Source organism: Ictalurus punctatus, chromosome 22, assembly GCF_001660625.3.
Source record: "Ictalurus punctatus breed USDA103 chromosome 22, Coco_2.0, whole genome shotgun sequence".
Lineage (NCBI taxonomy): Eukaryota > Metazoa > Chordata > Actinopteri > Siluriformes > Ictaluridae > Ictalurus > Ictalurus punctatus.
Window position 1 is genome coordinate 15,265,197 of NC_030437.2, and position 18,845 is coordinate 15,284,041.

The following is an 18,845-nucleotide window of genomic DNA, read 5'->3' on the forward strand; positions in this document are numbered from 1 at the left end:
TACATCATGCAATATTGCTTACATAACACCACATCATGAAGTGTTTTATTCTTCACAGAACGCATACTAATCCGATCATGCCAATCCTGATCAAATTCAGGGCCTTTGTAGCTAGTGAGTGTTCGTGAACAGGAGGAGAAAAGTGTGCCGAATAGAGAGTGTCTGTACAACAAACATCCTGTGTACAGGGGATTCAAGTTATTCTAGAAAAAAACAAAAAAAAAACCAAAAAAAAAAACCAATCTAAAAATCTCAAATATAATCTACAACATGTCCTGTACATTTAAAAACAACATTATAACACGTTCATTTAGTAGATCAGACCAGGATCTGGTTCCTTTTGGTCAGCAGATGGCAGTAGTGAGTTTACATTTAAAAATAAATAAATAAAAATGATTACATCAGCTGTTTATCATACTTTATAATCCGTAAAGCTGCAGTAGTCCACCTTGCGCTTTATTAAGTTTCAGTAGTGAATTAGTCAGTAGTCTTTCTATACATCTCATAAATGCATGTCAATTTACTCTTGGCAAAAGAGGCTGCGTATTTTAACGCTAAAAATGCATTTCTTGCTGTCAGGTTAGTAAAAGTAGGCCGTTGTTATTTTAGCCACGTCACAAATCTCATCGTTAATACACACACACTCCTATGTGAATGATCCAGGCACCAAGATTTAGTTTAAAAAAATACACAATGTCACAAGGGTTTGATATAATATAAATATTTATTTCCCTTCTTTATATAATATCCTATCTTTACATGCATGATAAACAATTTCATTAGGTGAAAAAGAGTTATTCAAGACCAACATACACAGCGAGATGTGTACGGGAAGGAATTTATGTTATGCAGCTTTCCGTAATGTCTATCAGCCTACTGATTAGATGACACAGGGAAGGCTGGAGTTGTTGGGAAGTGTTTTATTGTTTTTATATTTAGAGCTAGTCTGTTTCATTTACTAAAGTGGAAAAATCACTGAGAACACTGAGAACAGCTTCTACCGAGACTTCCAGGTGACATGTTTAAAAAGGCTTCTTTAAAAGAAGGGCGGATCACTTATCCTTTCTTTATCCACAAGATTAAAAACGACAGTCGACATACTGAAGCACGTAGATGCGCTGAGAGAAATCTGCTCCAAAGACCGTCATGGGGTTTATTTACGAATAGGACAGGATACAGATTAATGAAGGTCTTGCTACTGTTGGCAGTTTTCCTGAGAACCAGCAGCAAAGAGCGAATACTTCAACCGAGCAACACCGTCAAATCGCCAGGCGCAACGCGAGATCTACTGCAGCGATGACAGGGGTTTGTACAAATACAGCAAACTGAGCAGGCAGGCCTCAAGTCTTCTCTATACACAGCTGCAGTTACAGTATATACAACAGGGCACATCACAGATCGTAAGGACGAGCAGCGGTCAGCTCACATTCACCGCACGATTGCCAATTTTCACAGTTTGCTGTGTCAGTTTTCTCAGATTTGTTTGGACCACAACTCAAAGGGTACATTTCAGCAGGGCGTAAGTACGCGTAGGGTCATGAAGCAATGCTGAAAACGCATACGGACTCCCTTGATCATTCCATAGCTTCGGCTCATGCATAGTAAGACCAATACAGACTATACAAAGGCTACATTATATCATTTAGGCTTATTCATATGTGCACAATTATGAAAATATTAAAACCACGACTAGAGTTTTAGAAAATACCATCACTGACTCTACTTTGGTAGAAAGGAACATCATGACGTCTAGAAATCATATAGTGTGGCTTTTCGGTACATACAGTAAATCACGTGTCGTGTGAGTGGACAGCCGGTTGTATTTTACAATCTAGCTCTTGAAATCCAACGTGGTGTTTTTGATATGTTTAAGTTCAGTTTCCGTTGCACAGTATTCACAATATCGTAGAAATAAAAAGGCAGATCCAATGGCTGAGCCTGATGTTGGACCTGAGCTCTGGGATCATATGCGTAAAGAATCTCCAGTGGTGATCGGGGAACGTTCACTTCTTTTCCAAGACTGTAAATGCTGCGTCACACGGCAGTGTCAGTCATTTGGAGGAAAGCTCATGCGCTCACAGATACCCATGATTGGTTAGCGTTGCTGTGATTGACAGGGGAGAGAAAGCGCATATGCCATTCGACCTAGAGATCATGGCCGATTTTGCTCTCTGGATAGTTGTGGTATCCTTGGGATTCGAACCTGCATTTCAAACTCCTGTTCTGGATTTGAATCTCATGATCTCTTGACACTTTTCTGTTGCCCCACCACTCAGGAACCCATCATTTGCTCAAAACATTTCCATTTATACACTTATAGGTGCTTTTTGTCCCAAGCAACTCAAGTCCCAACAGTGATTCAAGCTCACAACCTTCTGATCAGTAATCCAGAGCCCTGATGACTGTACCACCAGTGATTAATTTAACCAAGTAAACGGAATCGTGTGGATTTTTCATTCATTCATTCATCTTCAGAGCATGCTTTATTCTGATTAGGGTAGTAGTGGATCCAGACCCTATCCCCAGAACACCGGGTGCAAGGTGGGAATACACCCCGGATGGGACGTCAGTACATCGCAACACACCTTCACACCTAAGGGTAATTTATTGTAGGCAATCCATGCCAATAAAGCCATGTTTTTGGGAGGTGGGCGTTAACTGGAGGAAACTCACAGAGAGAACATTTGAAACTCCACACAGTAACCCAAGCTCAGGATCAAACCAGGGACCATGAAGCGGCAACGCTACACGCTCCGCCACCGTGCTGCCCATATGCTTTTTTGCGTAACTGAATATAAGAAACTTCAATATGAACCCAGAGCTGGTTCCAATAAACCCCTCCTAGCGCTGGGAGGGCACAGATAAATCATGAACGTGCAAAGTATAAAGCCTTTCTGCTAAAGGAAGGCTTCCAGTTAAGAATCCTGGGTGAAATCGGACACTAGAACCTCAGTTTTAGCATGTAAGAGAGAGAGATAGAGAGTGGTGTGGAAAACAGGAGCTGACATGCACCCCAAGTTTTATACTGATGCGTGCATATACTGTAAAGGCCATGGTACGCTGGTAACTTCTGGAAGTGGACAATTTCAGCAAGGCTAGGGATAACAGGAACGGGTGTGCAAAAGATTTAAATATGAGATGAATCATTACCACTGGGAAAAATAAATAATTATATAAATAAATAAATAAATAAATACAACCAAGATGAACTGCTTCAAATTGTTGCCAGCATATCGTATCATTCCTCCAAAGGTATGTTTGAGTATTAGAGGAAATGCTCAATCCATGCAGGAGAGTGTACACGTGTGTATAGGACCATAGATGTTTCTGTATGCTTAAAGGCAAATCACTTGTTTAGGCAGATATGTTAGCTTGCTTCCAGTTTCTACACACACAATGTCAAGAAAAGTCAAGAAATGAACTACGGATGGAGAGGAAGGTTGAAAAAACGGAAAGCGACTAGGAACACCCGGAGCTGCCCTTGTTGACTAGGTGAAGTCGAATCCGCGCAGTCCGAATTCTCTTCTTCTCTTTCCTCCTTGAATTTCCCACGTCTTCCTCTCCTTCATGGCGTCTTCGTGATGGATCGCAGATGGGATTTGACCTCGGTGTAAGATTGTGGATGGGTTTTCGATGTGATCGTGCATTGACAGTCCAGGTTCAGTTGTAGCTTTTTTGCAGGTCAAGATGAAGATGAAGGGTGGAGTCATCAAACAGAGGGTTCTTCACCTCCATCTCGCCAGTCTAAAAAGAGAGAGAGAGAGAGAGAGAGAGAGAGAGCGAGAGAGAGAGAGCGAGAGAGAGAGATTCAAACACCAGATACCACAAAAACAACACTGATACACATTAGATATAACACTGTAGGTGGCAAATAATACCCTTGATTCTGACCTGCAGGGAAGTGCCCTATGTTAGACCACCCTGAGAGATATCTACACACACACACACACACACACACACACACACACACACACACACACACACACACACACACACACACACACACACACACACACACACACACACACACACACACCACACAGGGAACTGCTGCTTACCGGGGCGAGTCCAGGGCATTCATACACAGTGAAGTCTCCGTCCTCATTCTCCTCATCCGAGGTAGCTGCTGATTCAGGGATCTTGGGTTCATCTCTTTGTCTGAATACAAAGAACATCAGTTATTATTATTATTATTATTATTATTATTATTATTATTATTTGTATTAAGACAATAGAAGCGCTTTCATGCAAAATGATAAAGTACATATATATGTTATAATTACATACAATATATACTTTATAATTTATAAAGTGCATCGAACATGAGTACAGCTAAAAGGTCTCATTTACCAACAAACATCACTATCACTGTGAGACCGTGCAAAACAATTTCGTGCGACTGCAATTTCGACAATTCTAGTGCTTTTTTTTTTTTTTGCAGAAAAGTGGTTCCTAGTAAAAGTAGTAATAGTTTCTGCAAAAAAAAGCAAATATATATATATAAAAAAAAAAAAAAAGCTGCAGCAACATCAAGCATTTTTGGCTGCAACAATCAGAAAAAAATCCTGTACGGACTGAAATTTACTGCATTATTATTTCTATAGTATCTGCTCATACACAGGGAATTGAAACACTAACAATAAACGATTAAAAAAAAAAAAACGTGGTGTTGTTTAATAAAGACAAACGTATAATCGCCGATGTGGAGTGTTATGTCAGGAGACATGTATTTAACATTTCTTGGAAGGAGGTCTCGTATAACAGACAGTTTCCCAGCATAGAAAGTCTTCAGGACAGACAGACGAGTTTATGATGTCCGGTTTCCAGGTAAAATGATAAGCTGTGTTCCTCCCCCTCCTGGTATACGTGGAATAACACACTTTTGACCTTGCTTTTATAAAAAAATAAAATAATAATACACGCTGTGGTGGTAACTGTGGTTTGCATCACACCACCTCTGCGTGTATTATTTCCATATGACAGCATATTTATCCATACATGGGGAAGGAGGAGGATTTATTTTAAGCACAGAATAGAACAGAAGCAGCCAAAATACCATTAAGGATATTATTAGATAAATATGAATTAGAAATGAAATATGAGGTAGTGCAGCTGGTCTGATGATGTAGATCTACTCACTTAAGTGACAACATCTGCTGTTTCTGGTGCTGATAATGGAACATCTGAGCGCTCTGGGCCAGATTTTTATCTCCAGACTAAAACACAAATAACAGTATGAAAAGAACGAATATGTTCAAATTTTCCACATTTGTATGTGAATGTGTGTGTGCGCGTCTTTCACTCACAGCTGCACTGTCGTAAACATGGGGGCTCATCACCCCGAAGGCTGGGTAGTCCACTTTCTGTGCCAGACGAGTTCCTCTCTGCATTCTGTCACAGGAAACACAACGTGAGCAGCTCATTCAGTCTGATTTGTTCAATTACAGTTCCAACAGATCTAATCAGTCACGCTTGGCTCGGAAAACAAACGATGCTGTGTGTGATGTTTGTGAACACTGCACATGAGAGTCTTACCTCACCCAGCACACTCCAACCAAAACCAAAGCCACTGAAGCCACCATAACACACACTCCTGCTGTAACTGAGAGAGAGAAACAGCACAAGAGAGGAAGAGAAAGAGAGAGGAGACAGAAATAGCCCACTAGTTAATTGTAAGAAAACATCCTTATAATATAAACCTTAATGGATGATTAGTGATACTTATTCATCAAAGGTGCATAGGAACAAGCTTAGATTTGAGCGCACAGAATGGCGTATGAACAAATCTGCGTCTGATTCATGGCACTATCCTGCAACATCAAAACGAGTGGTGATAGGCGTATCCCGCCCACTAGATCCCACCCACTAATTTACATAACAACATATTGACATCATCTATCTATAGACATATATATATGAATATAAAATATATATATATATATATATATATATATATATATATATATATATATATATATATATATATATATAAATGTATGTATGGATGGATGCTAGCTGTGATGATGTCACATGATTTGTCTTGGCCCAAATCTGTGGAAATTGTGGAGTTCCTGCGATCGGCAAATCCTGGAGGGACTGACAATACAGAGTACACAAATAAGTCATACCGATATAAGAGTGGTCCTCAGACGGGTAGGGCACAATGAGCGGGGCACTCTGCATGGCTGATAGCAGAGGACTGACAGTGTTGGGACCGGAGCTGGTGGCACTGGAGCTGGTGGTAGTGGACAATGTGGTCAGAGTGTGTGTTACTGGCTGTCCCACTGCATCGTAGCTGGGAGAGGATTCCTCTCTGTGGTGACTCCTTGGCCGTGCCGAGTCGTCTTTGATATGAGGGGCAGCCTGAGAGGGTGCTAAAAAGCAGTGCAAAGGTGTTAACTTAAAATAACAATTCAATCTCCCAAACCAGTGGTTCTCAAACTCCAGTGGGTCTGTGATTATATTATTAAGTTACACGAGTGGAAATCACAACTCATCACTTTCACAGTATATTATATAAAGTTTATTATTGTGTTTTTAGCATACAAACCTCACTAGCTCAAAAATCCTATCATTCAATTCAATTAAATTCAGTTCAGTTTTATTTGTATAGCACTTTTTACAATGGACATTGTCTCAGCGCAGCTTTACAGAAATATATAAACACAGGATACAGATTTTAAATGTGGGAATTAATCCCTATTGAGCGAGCCGGTGGTGACTGTGGCGATGAAAAACTCCTTAAGATGATATGAGGAAGAAACCTTGAGAGGAACCAGACTCAGAAGGGAACTCATCCTCATCTGGGTAATTATTATTCAATAATAAAAATAGTCATATTATTTTTCCCATTTAAAGAATGACTCTAATACTTGAATATTTATGAATTTATCTTCATAAATAAATCAATCCTGAAGGGATTTTATTTCACAGGGGAATTCCCTGGGTGCAAAAAAAAAGTTTGAGAAGCTTTGACTTAAATTATACAAATAAGGCATCAATACTACAGCGTATATATCTATCTATCTATCTATCTATATACACATATATATATGATATATCTATTAAATAAGTGTGTGTGTGTGTCTGTGTGATTTCTCTTAAAGCCACCCTGAATTGCATTTTATGATTAAAAAAAGTGGTCTTGCTGCTACATTATTTTACTAAACAAAGCTAAAAATCTTCTTGGAATAAAATCTCTACTGCAATAGTCTCGCAAACTGGCCTTCGGTAGAAAGTATACGTGCGGCCAAGAATCACATCATTTCACAGAAAGCCTCAAGTGTGACTGGCATGGGCAATAGGAAAAAGTCAAAATCTTATTCATTCACTCACCAATAACTGCCTCAAACCAACCTCGCTCATAAGGTTTAGACATAATGCTGTAAACTTTTTTTGCAGTACAGCAACTCTATCTAAAAGCTCCTTGGGTCACAGCGTTCAGATCTGTTTTCTGAGCCAGATTTCAACCTTCAAGGTTCTGGAGCTTGTGGCCAGGAAATAAATAGTGTGGCTAAGACTAGTACTGAACACATGACAGGTGTGTCATAACATGTAAAAGGCAATGTTGCTGTACAGGCCACTTAACACCAGTTTATCAGAAGAAGTCTTGGATCGAAGACGTTCATGCATGCAAATTCATACAATCTGGATTTCTTCAATCAGGTGTATATAAATATAAAGAACAATAAAATATGAGTGGCTTGAAAATAACAAAATATGTTACCTGTGTGTTTCATCTCAGGCTCCCTGTGTTTGGTTATGATTGAAGAGAGGAAGTCGATCTCTTCATCTAGCTCCGGATGCACATCCACTTCTTCTGTACATTAGAAAGAAAGGTGTTTTTTTGTTGTTAAATAGCTTGGGAAACGTTCATAATGCCTTGTGTATAATTTTTTGTCATATACCTTATATGTGATTACCACTCGAAAACCCCCTCTACACTAGGCCATTTTGAGCACAGGATTATATGGGTTTATTTACAATAGAATGTAGGTGCAGCTTTATCATGCTGGATTTATAAGATTTTACATGAGTTCGTGTTAGAAATCGGTTATTTGCACACCACTGAATATACCAGAGGACCTTTAAACGACAACAAATTACGTAAAAGTACAGAACAGAGAAAAAGCTGTACCTGCATTGACCTGATTGATTTATTTTAGTATATTAAAATCACAGAATACTGATTTGTATGGACACCGCTGTAAGGAATATACATTAGCTGAAGTGCTTGACTCTTTGCTGCCATCGAAACAATGGGAAAAAATGGCTACGCTGGAGTTAAGGTGGAGAGCTTAGAGATCAAAAGAGGGAAGAAATGAAAATGCTGCAATTTGTGTGTGCGTGTGCGGGTGTCACGTGCTGATATATGCACAGTGTGTGTGTGTGTGTGTGTGTGTGTGTGTGTGTGTGAGTGGGTGGGTGGATAAGGCAGTACGCCAGCCCCGCAGTGCTTCTCTGTCTACGTGAGAGTTGAGGACTGAGGGAGGAGTCTCGTCAAAGTCATGAATGAAAACCATCACCATGGCAACCGATGGACAAGGGAATAAATACACACCAAGGATGCAGCAGGCAGACTGAAGGATTTGAAACAATGTCAGGCTAAAAGAAATGGCTATCAGACCCAGTCTTTACTGGAATGTTCCATGTACCAAGCATAAAGGTTCAGTTTCTAACAATGTGAGGCAAATTTAAAGTTAAATTTCCACAGCTACTAAACATGCAAAGGGTTTTTTTCCCCCATGTGTTTTAAAGGACTTTTGACGGAAACGGTTGAACGTAGGTCCAAGTTATCTCCTGTGCACAACTCATAATCATTAAGGTTTAACGGTGTACCCTGTTGCAACTACACCATATGCATACACGGGTGTATGCTAGTGAGTATGCTGGTGTAAGAGGCTGCACAAATCAACATGAACAAGATCAATACACATCCTGGCTATGTGTTTTTAACTCATCGTTGTCTGGTGGACTTCACAGTCTAGAGGTCACCAGCATTTTCTTCTTCTCTTGTTCAACAACCAGGAAAGAACCCTGCTAGCTATTGATTTTCCCCAAACAGGATACCGACAGGCTTGAAATATTTCACATGATGTGTAATAAATCTAGAATATATGAAAGTTCCACTTTTTGAATTCAATTATGGGAAAAAATGAACTTTTCCATGATATTCTGATTTATTTATTTTTTTAAATGCACCTCAATATGATCAACTACTGCTTAGCCAAATCAATTAGGTTTCTGAGCAACCAAAACATGCTGTGTGTATTGCGCTGTGTGCTAGCTAATGGATTTATGATTTGTCCACCGCACTGTGATAGCATACTACATTTTAATCACAGGTAATTTGGCTCAACAGTGATAGAACTCCTGTTAACAAATTTGTTAACTGCTACTAATCTCTGAATTGTCCTGTTATTAAAAAATAAACAATGGAGGCCAGAATAATCAAAACACATATTAACATATAGCACAGATCAGTGATGTATCCATCTTAGTTAAGCAAAAACAATATTAAACACTGTGAGAATCCAATACTGAGAGACAACAGGACAATTCAGAGATTAGTAGTAGTTAACAAATTTGTATGGTTAACAAAATGGCTCAAAAAACCACAAAACAAACAAACAAACAGAAATAATTAAATGAATGTATAGCTTATATAATCTTATTGTAAAATACCAGTCGATTTCATTGTAATGAGATCATTTATATTCTGAAATCGCAATTTAAAAACAAAAGTCGTCCAAATGAACATTTTTCTCTTTTCACAATGTTTATTTACTCGTTTATTTCCACTTTTAAAATTCTGAAGAATGTGCGAACGACATTTCCCCCGCAATGACTTATTACTTTTTTTTTCTTCATTTCGAAATGACATTTTTCAGAATGAGGAGGATTTGTGTCAATCAGTCACAGTGGATCAGTGCCGGACTGGTGATCCGGTTGATCCTCGCATATTTTTAGCGTCTGATTCTTTTTTTCATAACGTTTTTCACAAAAGTGATGAACTCTGGCTGCTGGGCTGATCGATATGCTCTGGCACAATCAGAGAACGTGTCTGAGCATCAGGCCGTCACTCCTCAAGCAATCTCAAAGTGAGAGTATCTTCACTGACTGCATGAGATGTTGAGAATAACAGACAGACCGAGATGTGGGGATGGACGGATTGCTGAAGCTTTACTGCTGCAGTGTTTATTAGCTCTGCCTGCTGCTCCGTATTGATCCCACGCCACGATCACTCGCGCTATAATTCACAAGGTTATGGACAACCCCAACTTCTCTTCCACCTAATATGAAGGAGCTTGATTGGAGCAGAGAGTTGTATATTTATTTATTTACTCCCTCCTTAAACAGACGTATAATGAAGGAGAGCTAGGGTTTACTACCAGCCGTGTTTGATGAAAGCGATTTCCTTTTGAATCGCTCGGCACTGCAGCAGAGAGCTGTGTTTGATTTATTCCTCCTCTCTCTCAGGTCTCCTGTTGCATCGTGAACGCTGCGTGGGTGAGAGAGGAGGAGGAGGAAACGATGCGAGACGAGGCAAGAGCGAGGACGGCTTGACAAACGGGGCATGAGAGAAAGAGAGAGACATGTGGAAAGAAAAGCTTGAAGGAAAGAAAAGACAATGGAGAATACGCTGCTATGTTTGAACGCTGATGACGAGTGGGTGGTCATTAGGACTTGAGTGGGATTCGATGCTGATTCTCCACTCGAAATATAGAGAGCAAATGACTGACCCCGGAACTATTGACCCCTAATCATCATCTCTTCTCTGACTCAAACGTTCGTCATTGCACTCTTTCCAAAAGCCCCATTACGCAGCTGAATTACTCCTAATACCACCGTGTACTTCAGACATGCAATCACACAGACTGTACCAGAAATGAAATCGGTGTTAGTGAGACATCCCAATTTTACCTAAAGTGGAGGCTCAGATGTCTACGCAGCTACCGAGCTCAACAGAGCGTTTAAGCCACAGAAAAAATGAGTCAGATCTAAAAGCATGTGGTTACAATAATGACAGTGACTACTGGACATGACTGAGACGTGTCTCATCAGGGGGATGACGGTAACAAGGACGATGATGATGATCGTAATGACAAACTTACGCATATATAACGGGAGAATTCAGTCAAAGTTGGCATTTAGGAATAACTGCAAAAGCATATTAGTCTAATATTCCTTTTTACACCGTGGTGCTGTCGAATTCTCCATTCTGATTGGTCAGAAGGTGTCGATTCATTTTCTATAACAGCAGCTCTGATGTTAGTTCCGGCTACAAGGTTTATATTAACGCGCTCATTCTTGCATGCTATCGTTTGTATAATAACAGCTCATTTACAGGGGGTTAGTGTGGTAAACAGATTTTTAAAAAGTGTGAATTGTAAACATCGACATGGACATGGTGAAGTTCTTCTCTGAGGAAACGTTTATTTGGTTGTTTTTGAAAGGTATCGGCGATTTGTTTCAGTCAGAGGTAAGGCTGTAACTTTAGGGAGAACGCGTTTGTGATTTCTCAGTAACATGACAAGCCGCAGTATAATTTCTTATTAACTTCAAGAAAGAGAAGAAAAAAAAAAGGGAGAGAAGGATGGTGAGGGAACGACTGTGTGTAGCTGCTATACGTGATAAGTTGTTCTGTGGACGCTCCACATGTTGTTCATTAATAAATGAAAGTATTGTTAGTAAGTGGTGACAAATTGATGTGCTAGGGTAAAATAATCCACTTCGGGGTAACGTCTGGCCACGTACTCTAGTTGAGTATTTTTCCTATTACAGCACGGTGCGAAGTGTTTTATTCTTTACTCATGCATTCTGAATGCACTTTATCCTGGAGGAATGGAAATTGACTTATCGGACATTTTCAATCGGTGTACATGAATGAATTATTTTATTGCCGCGAGTCTGTTGTAAGATTAGTCAGGACACTGTCGGGTTTCTGTGTGTACAGTATCGTGACTCTATGTTCAGCTGCTGATTGAGCAAGGCGATGGGAATGGTGAGGGATGTGAGATAACTGCTGGGCAAACAATTCACACCTCTCCACAATGACATTGGAGAGGTACAGAGATAAAACAGACACCACATCTAAAGCTTTTGTTGATAGTAAAACACTGTATAGAACTACCACAATAAAATGATAACATTTAAACCTAGTAGGCCAGGTAAAAATAAGAAATACTTATGAAACACCGCAAATTCTTAAAGCCCTGAGTGTCTACGTGCATACGATCCATCAACCACTTCTTTTGAGTGTGACATCACAAATAAATTCAGTGCTGAACACGGGAACTCCCAAATGTTTTGGCCTCTGGAAAAAAGTTAAGGACTAAGTAGGTTATGTTTTTAACAATTTTTGGACCGTCTGCTCCTTTAAAGATGATTACTAGCACTGGACTTCCCTAAATATATATCATGTTAGTATGCTCTTTAATAGAGACGCCTCCACTCTCATCCTCCTGGTCACAGATATGGCTTTGACATGTCTAATTGTAGTAATAGGTGTAGTAAGGTAAGGCAACTAAATGTATTCCAGGGGCTTCATCCATTCCAAGGATGTGAAATGTATTCAAGGCTAAGACCTGGGTGAGTGAAAACCTTCGAAAAACACACTGATGTGGACTTCTACAGTTACTTACTGATGTGGTTCCGTCTCCTGACCACACACTTCCCTCGCTTGTTCTCGGTGAGCGGAGACAGGCAGGGGCCGCAGTGGGATGAACCAGGCTGGCAAAAATGACGTCCTTCACGGGCACAGTCCAGGCTGCGGGGGCACTGGCCCACTGCTGAGACACACACACACACACACACACACACACAGATCCATATAAATATAACTTTTAGCTGTCAGTCAATGAAGCAAAAAACAATGAGGCAGACTTCTTAGTACCTTAAGTAGCCGAAGATTATAGATTCTATTCATTATGCAATAAAAGTAGACAAGGAAAATCAATTGACTTTACTGACTAGCTGTAAATGCTTACTACATCTATTACGTGACGCAACGTATATTTACAGCTTCTCGAATGTACACTGTTCTCGCAAATCTGGAGAAAATAAACAATGACTTTACACTGCTATGACTGTAAATGACCAAACACTTTACGTGACTTCACTATGATTAATAAATACAGAACGTCCTAGGGAACAAATGCATGATGCAGCAAGTTAGCCGTCACAAAACATAAAAAATATTACCACTAAAAAGATCGTTTAGATGTGTAAACTGAGCTAGTACAATGCAGAGCAGCTGTTACGTTAAAGAAAAGGTCTTATTTTAAATTCAACACCAATTCAGGAGCAGATGGAAACCCGAAAACAGGCCAGCTGTGTGCCGTGTAGCGCATCAATAATTCAGTTGCTTGCATTAACTGTTCAGAACACACGCTTTTTTAATTGTTTGTAGATTTTGTTTATAATGCCGACTGGGTTTTACTATAATTAAAGCTACAGTAAACAACATTCTGAAATGTTTTGAACATCACATGCAAAGCACAGTGGTGCAGTGGGTTGTGTTTTCCTCTCATAGCTCCAGGGTCCTTGGTTTGAGCCTGAGCTCAGGCTTTTCCACATGTTCTCTTTCTTTCCTCACTAAGCATGGGCTTCCTCAGGGTTTTCCAGTTTCGCCTCCCAGAAACATTTCAGTAGGCTGATAAATGACTCTAATTTACATCTAGGTGAATGAGTGTTTATGATGCCCTACGATAGACTGGTGTCCCATCCAGGGAGTATTCCCGCCTTGCACCCAGTGTTGCCAGGATAGGCTCCGACTCCATAATCCAGACCAGGATAAAGCGCTTACCAAAGACAAATGAATGAACATGCAAAGACGATATAAATTCCATCCATCCATTTTCTGTACCACTTATCCTATGCAGGGTCACGGGGGAGCTTGGAGCCTGTCCCAGGAAACTTGGGGCATACCGCAGGGCACAAATACACACACATTTGCACACTACGAACAATCTGGAAATGCTAATCAGCCTATGCTAATTGGAAATGCTAATCAGATTAATCAACGTATGCCTTTGGACTGGGGGAGGAAACTGGAGAACCCAGAGGAAACATCTGGAGCATGGGGAGAACATGCAAGCTCTGTGCATGAAGGGTGGAGGTGGGATTTGAACCCCCAACCCCAAGGGTGTGAGGCTAACCAGTGCTAACCACTAAGCCACCATCCCCCCTTAGCAATTTTTATTGTTAATTTTAAAAAAAGTACTAAAACTAAATGTGTTTTAACTTAATTTTAGGAAACTTAGTATTTAGAAATATAATATTTAGTCATATAGTAAAATAAACAATTAAAAAATACAAATAAAAAAACAAACATAAATGAAAGGCATGGATTTTTTTTAACCAATAGATGTTCCATTTTTCTGTTAGAAAAACATTGAGTTATTTAACTACTATTCATCCCTCTACTGTAATATAACACAAATATTATTTTATTGGCTGACATCTACCAAGACTTTCATTCATTGACCATGGAGGGCACACAGTTTTGCAACCAGCTGTTTAATACGGATTTAACATCACTGATTCACTGCTAGGTGACTTCATGACTAGTCACATCGGAACAGGAACAAACCCAAACCCCACAGGTAAGATTAAAATACATCACAGCAGACTTTTCCGCCAAACAGCATCTTTCTGAAGGACACAAAGAAGCACTGAGTCATCTTGCCATCAAAGCAGCGATCTGTGACAGTGGTCACGGTGCTGTCACCTCGCCACCGTGCACCATGTGTGAACAGGTGGGAGTGCAGATAACACAGCAGGCCAGTGCGAAAAAACACCCTCTGATGAAATATCATGTCTCAGAGACAGAAACACAGGACTAGTTCCACTAGTCTCCACGCTGGGCAAGTGGGAGGGAGAGATCTGCCAGCAACCAGCTGGCATGCGATCTCCAAGCCACGAGCTGAGTGTTTTTCTTACACTTCTTCACCGAGCAAAACATCTAACCAAGACGGTGCACGGAGTGTGGAGGAGTGTGTGAAAGTTGAACATGCAGTAAAAGCTGCTGCTTGCATGCAGAGCGAAGCGCATAATTAGCATTAGCCGAGGTATCGATATTAACCCTTGACTTGCACCTGTGAATGGCTTTCACCTCCAGTGTCTTGGCTGCAGTTGCCATAACGACTGCCATGGCAACTGAGAGCGTGTGACATCATCAGGGGTGAGTCACCAGAGTGCTGGGGGTGCAGATGTTTTTGGGACAGATTGGCATTAAACAGGGAAGAAAAGACCAAATTTAGTGTCCTAATGAAGACGGAAAAAAAAAGTTTTCCAAGCCCCTGTCTACATTTTAACTATAAAATAGAAAAATGAGCTTTATTTTCGTTTTTGTATTTTTTAGTAGTTATCACACATCACAGTTATAATCAATCAATCAACCAGTTATAATTATCATGGACTGAATAATGGATTTCATTTGGATTATATTAAATTATTACTGCACTATATATGAATTATTGTAAAGACCCACTCAGAGCCAAAGGGTTTAAATATATGATATCGGACACAATAAAATATTCATTATGTACATTATGTACATTTACAAGGTAAGCAGATATACAGGCACTGATGTCTTAACACACAAAAAAATTATTACAGCGATTCACAAAACATGTACCAATGCTCAAAACAACAAAAAGTGCCATTTTCACTGAAACGACACGCGTTACAAAATTATGCTTGCTCATTAGCTCATTACGGATAAATTCATACATGTAAAATCTATATCCTGAACTTATTTATTTCTGTAAAGCTGCTTTGGGACAATGTCCATTGTTAAAAGCGGTATACAAATAAAACTGAATTGAATTGAACTGGGAAAAATCAATACTGTAGAATGAACTGTCGAAAAAAAAATTTCGATATTCAAATTTCCAAATTACAACAAATGTTGTTGCTTTTTACCTGGGGATGCACAGCATAATGCAAGCCAAGGGTTAGGTAAAATAAATAAATGTCAAATAAATGTCTCCTCACAGAAATCTTCACCAAATCGTTTTTTTTTCTATTACGTAGGCCTATTTTGATCAAATTACCAATCAGTATACAGTGACTCAATAATAATAAACAGCTGATAAAAATAGATTCATCTTTTTTGTAGACTATGCACCATTTGAATGAGCTGTTACTATAGAAATGATAAGGTATTAGAACAAGCATATTAATATAAAGCTGTAATTTGAATTACAGTTTGCATTATTACAGTCAGTCAGAGCTGTTATAGAAAATTAATCAATTAATCTGATCAATCAGCGCTGCGGTATAAAAGAAAAACCCCAGCAATTGCCATAATGCATACAGAGTTCTGAAATCCTCACAAACTCGCCTCAAAACAGTGGCTAGTTTCTCAAAAAGGATATAATAGTGTTTAGGTGAACCGAAAATCTGTGTAGTTTTTTAGGTTTGATCAGACATCATCTGCCCTGAAAGTGTATACTCATGATCAGATACTCAGCTTCCAGGCACATGATGTGATCTGATTACTGAAAAGTAAATCCATATCCTCCATCAAATATGTATTCGAGAGATGAGATGGCATACAATGTACTAAATGGGCATCTAGTCATCCTTATAAACAAATCCTTGACAACCCCATGTAATGTTATACTGTAGCTTCTCGGTAAAAATGTAAAAACTAAATTAGCTACAGAGCTAACTGTTAAGCTAGCTATTTAGCCCTTTACTCCAGTTATAACCCCTCAATAACGCTAGCCAGCTAGAATTATATAATATTTCATGTCAGTCGTGGCTATAATTATGCATAGCTAATGTATTTCTATGCTAGCTAGCTTATTTAATGGTCTGCTAACACCTGCTAACACCATGTTTTAAATGACTAAAAATATTTTCCACAATATCCAAGTGTCAATTATTTACCTCAGGAACACTGACCTTATCACATCAGCTTGTGAGCAAAAGATTTTTTATTTCATTATTGCTAAGTGAAGCTGAAGTACATGTCCAGGACTGTTGACAGAGACTTAGCAACAAGAGTGTTCAAGCTAATTAAGGGACATAAAAGTCCTCATGGAAAAATTCCTTCACAACTAGGAGTGATTAGCGTTGGCTATGTAACAATGCAACGTGTTTATGCATGATATTTCTGTTTCCAACATTTCCATTAACTGTCGAGGCTGTTAAAATCTGGTCATGGATGATTAGCATGTTTTAGCTGACATTAGCTAGCTGAGCTAATACTTGCAGTGAGAATGATGAGTGTTTTCACACTGCACAAGAATGCAGAATATCTTACAATGAAAGACTGGTAGTGTAGACATGTTTATACATCTATCAAGAGCTGTGACTGCTTTAGCGCAGGTTCAGCCACACTTTTGTCTGGATTTTTTTTTAAAATTCAGTTTAGCTCAACCTGTAATGCTAGACAAGGGCTCTAATGTAACTTCCTGTTGACCAAGCAGGTCAGACAGCTCCTAAGCATAACACTCAGTTAAACACATGCAGCCACCCACCCACACACACATTAGCTCCAGAAAAGGTCAGATGAGCCAGAGACCGTCTCTGCCTGGCCGAGGTACAGTTGAAACTCAAGGTGACCTAGCCATGGTGGTCACAGCATGCACCTTATCCGAGTCAGAGCCATGGGCCATTTGTGGTATGTACACTTTCTAGGGTATTCACTGTTACACAATAATAAATAGTATGGACTTCCAACTTGGTCTGATCAGATACCAGGTCTCAAAATACAGGCTGAGATTTTCAAGTTGTTAGACATGTTTAGCCTGTTTCATAGTCATTGTTGGTAGATTGAAAGTCTGACACTTAACATGCTAATCTAATCTAATCCTTTTGAGAACACAACACAATTTAGTGATGTTACAACAATGCTGGAAAATACAGTCAGGGTCAGTATGTATTTGTATCCAAACTGAGATTATATATCGTAAGTGCGTAGAGTCACATAATTTAACCCCTACATCAGGCCAAACAACTTGGCTAAGCTGTCTGACTAGCAATTACCAGCTGGCAAAGAAGGTCTACCAATTGTGTTTTGGTCAGACCAAACTGGATTTTTATATCCTGTTATATACGTGTGAATGTGTGGACACAGTGACAACACAAATGACTCGCCTACATACACTACATGGCCAAAAGTATGTGGGCACTTGACCATCACACTCATATGTGCATGTTGAACATCCCATTCCAGATTTAGTCCCCTCATGACAAGCTCCAGTCTTCTGGGAAGGCTTTCCACTAGATTTTGGAGCATGGCTGTGGGGAATTGTGATCATTCAGCCACAAAACCATTAGTGAGGTCAGACAGTAATGTTGGGCAAAGGGGTCTGGGATGCAGTCAGCGTTCCAGTTCATCCGGAAAGTGTTTAGGGTAGAGGTCAGGACTCTGCAGGACACTCGAGTTCTTCCACTCCAACCTTCTCAAACCATGTCTTCATGGAGCTTGCTTTGTGCACAGGAGCATTGTCATGCTGGAACAGGTTCAGGCCTCTTAGTTCCAGTGAAGGGAAATTGTAATACAACAGCATACAAATACATCTTATACAACTGTGTGCTTCTAACTTTGTGGCAACAGTTTAGGGAAGGCCGACGTATGGGTGTTATGGTCAGGTGTCTACAAACATTTAGCCATGTAGTGTACCTAACGTACATCCGGAGAGGCAAAAGCAAAATTCTCTAGAGGGCACACCAGAGCCAAAACATCACTGTTTGACAGGTTTCCATGTCAACATGTAAAGTTGCAAGCGATTTCTTGCCATAGTTATTTCGGTGTAGCAACATGGAGATGATAAACACACCAAAGAGGTCTGTTAGTTTACCTTTAAATGTGCTGGTGTCATTGTGAT

At 39.7% G+C, this 18,845-nt stretch overlaps 1 protein-coding gene across 3 annotated transcripts in view; it reads right to left on the reverse strand.

Moving 5' to 3' along the window:
* Positions 1–208: 208 nt before the first annotated feature.
* Positions 209–18,845, reverse strand: part of npdc1b (neural proliferation, differentiation and control, 1b) — a 30,436-nt gene continuing 11,799 nt past the window's right edge. Inside the window, exons 2-9 of one of the 3 annotated variants that reach the window (XM_017451971.3) lie at positions 12,645–12,788; positions 7,727–7,819; positions 6,129–6,374; positions 5,536–5,602; positions 5,307–5,391; positions 5,140–5,216; positions 4,059–4,158; positions 209–3,744 (exon numbers count right to left, since the gene is read on the reverse strand). In XM_017451971.3, coding sequence (XP_017307460.1) covers positions 3,661–3,744; positions 4,059–4,158; positions 5,140–5,216; positions 5,307–5,391; positions 5,536–5,602; positions 6,129–6,374; positions 7,727–7,819; positions 12,645–12,788 — 896 coding nt within the window. In that variant the 3' untranslated portion in view covers positions 209–3,660. Of the gene's footprint in view, positions 3,745–4,058; positions 4,159–5,139; positions 5,217–5,306; positions 5,392–5,535; positions 5,603–6,128; positions 6,375–7,726; positions 7,820–12,644; positions 12,792–18,845 lie in introns of all 3 variants that reach the window. The other 2 variants (XM_017451972.3, XM_017451970.3) reach the window with 2 other exon arrangements.